General features: G+C 57.1%; 1 protein-coding gene across 1 annotated transcript; it reads left to right on the top strand.

Moving 5' to 3' along the window:
* Positions 1 to 648: 648 nt before the first annotated feature.
* NKX1-2 (NK1 homeobox 2) lies at positions 649 to 3,364 on the top strand (the record flags this gene model as incomplete). The annotated part of the gene is made up of 2 exons (XM_082674274.1): positions 649 to 859; positions 2,637 to 3,364. The coding sequence occupies 2 exons, from the start codon at positions 649 to 651 to the stop codon at positions 3,362 to 3,364; spliced, it is 939 nt and encodes a 312-aa protein (XP_082530400.1).
* Positions 3,365 to 5,584: the final 2,220 nt, after the last annotated feature.

Raw genomic sequence — 5,584 nt, 5'->3', positions numbered from 1 at the left:
GGGATGCTCAGAGGATCAAACGAGATCGCGCAAGTCTAAGGGCTTTGTAAACTGTAAACTGTGAGAACAAGAGGGCTTTTAAATCCGAGGTGATCAGGACTGAGGCCATTGCTGTGATTCACTGGCGAGGCAGGAGATGTGCTGAGCGTTGCCTTGAAGTTATCAGTGCTGGCCTCAATTGCATTTCCAATTCAAAGGCGGGTGCACTGGGGGAAGGGTGCAAATCGTAGCCCAAGTCAGGATGGGTGTATTGGGAGGATCTCTGGGACGAAAGCGTCCGGACTTCCCTCCCTCGCGCACCCCGAGTTTCCGCAGGTTGGGCGGAGGAGCGCTGAGCCGGCGACGCTGTCCCGGCGGGAGCGCGCATCAGACTCACCAAGGCGCCCCCTCGCCGAGGCTAGAGGTCCCCGAGCCTTAGTCTTGGGGCTGCTGCGAGCGCGCCCTGCACTTGGCGGGGACCTGGGTAGCCCAAGTGCCAATCCGCGCTCAGCCCCCCGCGGCTCTCTCCACGCCCCCCTCCCCAGCTTCTCTTGGCCGTCCCGACCCTCCTACCGGCTGAGAACTGCGGCCGAGCCACAGCCGAAGGCAAGCCCGAGCGCGGCCATCCCGGACTCCGCGCCGCCGGCCTCCGGCCCGCGGGCGGCGGGCATGCTGGCATGGCAGGACGGCGGGGCCAAGGCGGCTCCCTCCCACCACAAAATCTCCTTCTCGGTTCTGGACATCCTGGACCCTCAGAAATTCACCCGCGCTGCGCTCCCAGCCGTGCGCCCTGCTCCCCGGGAAGCCAAGAAAAGTTTGGCAGAGGCCGAAGGAAGGAAGGACTCCAGCCGAGACCCGGCCCGGCAGCGAGAGACGCCTGGTAAGGATGCGAGGCGGCCTCCGGCCCCGGAAAGCCCCAGCTTACATGATACGATGGGAAGGTGGGAGGGAGAGCCGTGGATCGGGTGAGTAGCCCTTAGCGGCGTCTTCCCCAAGGGGAGAAGGCGCACAGGACCAGGCGCATAATTAAATTGACGCAGAAAGGGGGCCTCCAGCATCCTGGGTCAGGGATTTGCCACCGAAGCCTGTCCCTGCTTACCCGCCAAGCAAGCAAGCACCCTAGCTCTGATTTACTCGCAGAGGAAACTCTTACCCAGCGCCCACCTCGTCCAGGCTCATTCATTTATTGGGCATTTAATTGTCCCCTATGTGCCAGGACCTGGGCTAGAGACTGAGATAAAAGTCAGCAAAAACTTCGAAACCTGCGAGGTAGACAGCATCCTTAACGAGGTAGACAGCATCATCTCTCCATTTTCTGGATGAGGAAGCTGAGGCTGAATCATGTGTCCTAAGTCTTAGTAGGCAGTGAGGTCCGGTTTTCGCACCCAGGGCCCACTTCCAACCACCCAGAGACAGCTGCAGAGACTCCGCTGCCCCGCACGCTCACTCTCCCCAGATCCAATCGTTGACTGGGCTGGGGCCGGAGTGGGGTGGGGTGACCGGAGGCTGTTGGTCCTTTCTCCTCAAAACCCTTTTTGATTTAACCCCTAACTCTGGGAATTCCTTGGCGGTCCAGTGATTAGGACTCCACCTTCCACTGCAGGCGACACGGGTTCGATCCCTGGTGGGGGAACTGGGATCCCACAAACCGCGTGCGGCAAAAACAAACAAACAAAACAACTCCTAACTCTGGAGGACACCAGACGAGGGGTCCAGGAAAGTTTGTGTCTGAAAGGAAAGACAAAAAACAGCAGGACCCAAGCTGGGTGAGGCGCGGGCACGAGGTCCCCTGGAGGGACGCCAAAGATCGGAGGCTCAGGTCAGGGAAAGGCTTGAAGTCTCGGCAGCTCCCCGGCTTCCCTTCCCCAAGTTTAGCGGTGATTGTCTGGGGGCTCTGGGCGCCTCTGGCGGCTGCGCTTGGGCCTGGGCGGTCTGCCTGGTAATTGTTCGGATCGCCCCTCGCAGGGGCCGCTCTCCCCTTTCCCCACCCCCATGATCGATATTCTATTACTGGCGCCTGCATATCTCCTGCCCGCAGCTTGCAGGTACCGACTTCAAACCCCCTTTTCCCTGTCTGATCCTAATATTGTTCGATTAAAACTTACCTTTAATAGATGACATCTATCGATCCGGCCCCGCACAAATCTGAAACTCTATTAACACGGCAGGAGAAAGAAGATGGGAAAGAGGGAATTTCACTTTAAAAGGGAGGAGGGGGCGCTTAATAACTTCTTTTTTAATTGCTGGCAGTTCTAGGCCAAAATAGGCTTCTAGGGACTGGGGAGACAGCCCCAAACGCACTTGACATATAGATGTCTTAATGTACAGCGATAAGGTTGTCCAATAAGGTCGTTATTCTTTCTTAATGCGGAGTGTCACTCTTTCATTCGAAATACACTTCTCGGACGCCTACTAGGTAGTAGGTGGGTGAAGAGAAAGCGGGCACTACAACGCTAACTCCCACCTCCTGGAAAGGGCTTGCAACTAAGAGCGGTCGTGGGGGTGAGGGCAGGGAGCGCAATTCCGGAGAGGGGCAGGGCTGGGCTCTGGGTTGGGCAGAGAGAGCTGCCTGCTCTGGGGAGGACGAGGGCCAGGTCTAGGGACCAGGACCGGCCGGGTAGTTCCGGGCTTCTGATCACCGTCCCCTTCTCCCCTAGATGCTGCGGGCCGAGGCGCCGGCTTGGCGTCCCCCCTGGAGGGCTCTGAGGCCGAGGAGGCGGAGGACGAGGACTTGGAGGACGCAGGGCGGCGGCAGCTGCGGGAGCGGACTGCGCGCCTGCAGGAGGCCCGGACGCGCTCCCCCGAGGCCCGGGCCGCGGCATCGGCGGCGGGAGAGAGCAGCGCGGGCGGCCTCGCGGGCTCCCCGGGCTCGCCGGGCTCCCCGCGGCCCCGGCGCCGGCGCTCAGAGCCCAGCTGCTCCAAGCCGCGGCGCGCGCGCACCGCCTTCACGTACGAGCAGCTGGTGGCCTTGGAGAACAAGTTCCGGGCCACGCGCTACCTGTCTGTGTGCGAGCGCCTGAACCTCGCGCTATCGCTTAGCCTCACTGAGACGCAGGTCAAAATTTGGTTCCAGAACCGCAGGACCAAGTGGAAGAAGCAGAACCCCGGCGCTGAAGGCGCGGCGCAGGCGGGAGTTGGCGCGCCCCAGCCTGGGACTTCGGCGGGGGCGGGCGGCGGCGGCGGTGGCAGCGGCGGCGCGGGGGCCAGCCCGGGTCAGCTGGGCCCGGCCGCGCATCCTTTTCAGACTTTCCCCTCCTACTCGGCGGCCAACGTCCTCTTCCCGGCCGCCGCCTCCTTCCCGCTGACGGCCGCCGCCGCCAGGGGCTCCTTTGCGCCCTTCCTCGGGCCCTCCTACCTGACCCCTTTCTACGCCCCACATCTATGAACCCGGAGCCCCTCGGGCCCCACTTCGTCCGGATTCACGAGTGATTGGCGTGGACTTGTGGTCCCCACCCCACGGAGGGGCGCCAACGCGCAGGGACTGCCCCCTCCTGGTGCGCGGGTGTCTGCGCGCCCACTTCCCTCCCCGCTGCCGGGAGGCGCCGCCAGAGGGCAGGGAGAGGCCGCCTGCCGACTCCCCGCCGCGCGTCTCCCCGCCTAGCTGAACCCTGGAATTCACGCGGTCCACTAAAGGGGGTCAAGGATCTGCCATCTTTAAAAGTGTCCGGAGACGGAGGCTGTCCTTAAACCTTCCCGTTTCTGGACCTTGTTCTTCACTTTCGGTCAGGCTTAATTCAGTTCAAGGGTTCTTTCTGAGGGTCTGGGTGTTCGGCGGCGCGGGGCTAACCCAGCGGCGGGGATGGTGTCCAAAGGGAGACAAGACCCGCCCTCCAGCTGCTCACACCTAGGATGGAATCTTCAAAGGCTGTGGCTCACTCGGAGGGTAAGGAGCTTTCCCTTTTCACAGCTGATTGTTTCCCATTTCATACTCGATTACTGGCCCAAACCCAGCGATTCCTTCCAAATGCCGAACAAAGTTGGAGAAAGCTGAGTCTGTGAGCGCACACTGCCGCCGTGAAATGGACTACTTTTTAAATGCATAATACTCTACATTTTTAGGTCTTCGTTTAAGGTTAGGACTTGAGCGCGACTCTCATTCCAAACAGGCTCTCCACAGGCTATTCCTGAGAAAATGTGTCCCTGATTTTCCGGAGGAGACCGGAAGTTCTTTTGGGAAATGCAACAGCTTTATTGCTAGACTTGCCAGCTGAAGTAGACGCACTTCCACATCATTGCAAGTTGTTTTTTCTTTTTTTGCGGCACGCGGGCCTCTCACTGCTGTGGCCTCTCCCGTTGCGGAGCAAGGCTCTGGACGCGCAGGCTCAGCGGCCATGGCTCACGGGCCCAGCCGCTCCGCGGCATGTGGGATGATCTTCCCGGACCGGGGCACGAACCCGTGTCCCCTGCATCGGCAGGCGGACTCTCAACCACTGCGCCACCAGGGAAGCCCCCACTGCAAGTTTTGAGAACAGCTTTGATAAACCACGGCTATGGCCCCAAAGGCATAAAGATAACAAAGAGACAAATGGCTCAACTAAAATCTTGAGGTCTATGCATGAGACTGCCCATTTGGGTATGCAGTATTGGATACTGTAAAACTTCAGTCTTGGCTAATATGTCTGTCCCAGCAAATCCTAGGCTCCCAGTAGTGATCGAACCCGGGGGAGAGTTCGCGCCTCCAGCACACGCTGCAGTCATGAATTGGACTATATATATATATATTTTTTGCAGTACGCGGGCCTCTCACTGCTGTGGCCTCTCCCGTTGCGGAGCACAGGCTCCGGACGCGCAGGCTCAGCGGCCATGGCTCACGGGCCCAGCCGCTCCGCGGCATTCTTCCCAGACCGGGGCACGACCTCGTGTCCCCTGGATCGGCAGGCGAACTCTCAACCACTGCGCCACCAGGGAAGCCCTGGACTACTTTTTTAAAGCACAAACTCAACGTTTTTAGAGCTTCATCTAAGATTCTGACTTGAAAGATACTCTGTTCCACACAGACTCTCCAAGATGGCATGGTGAACAAGCAAAAGGTCGTTAGGAGCTGTAAGAGAAATAATTTTGGGGTGTAAAAAGCTACCATGGAAGCAAAAAGCATATTTATGATGGATTCAACTGCAGTAACTTAATATACAGATGAGCATTCTAACTGCTGCTTTCGTTATCTCCCTTAAGAATTAGTTCTGTAAGATTCTCTTGCCGGCTTTGTTTGGAATACCCTTCCTTTGGTTTTTTATGTGATATGATTTGTAGCCCGTATCTCAGAAAACCAGACCTCCCCAACTAGGTCATGTATGTTTCACTCTAACCTTTTTTCGAGGACTTTAGGCCCGGTGATATCTATATGGATACCATTCCTTGCTATTTCTTGGTAGCCTGTGTCATTAATAAGTAAATTTAATGATCAATGGCTTCTTGTAAAGTAAGAGCATGCTGTTTGGTATTATGAACACATGATATTATTATAATCTTGAAATATCTACTTCAGTTATTATTGGGAATGAGAAAATATTCCTTTCTTCCAAATTAAATGAAGACTTCACATTCATGGGACTCTCATAAGATTTGAGAATATGTATTATTTAATTATAATTTGTTAATTAGACTC

The sequence above is a fragment of the Grampus griseus genome (genome assembly GCF_964374135.1).
Source record: "Grampus griseus genome assembly, chromosome: 16".
Lineage (NCBI taxonomy): Eukaryota > Metazoa > Chordata > Mammalia > Artiodactyla > Delphinidae > Grampus > Grampus griseus.
This window is presented reverse-complemented; position numbering and strand designations above follow the sequence as displayed.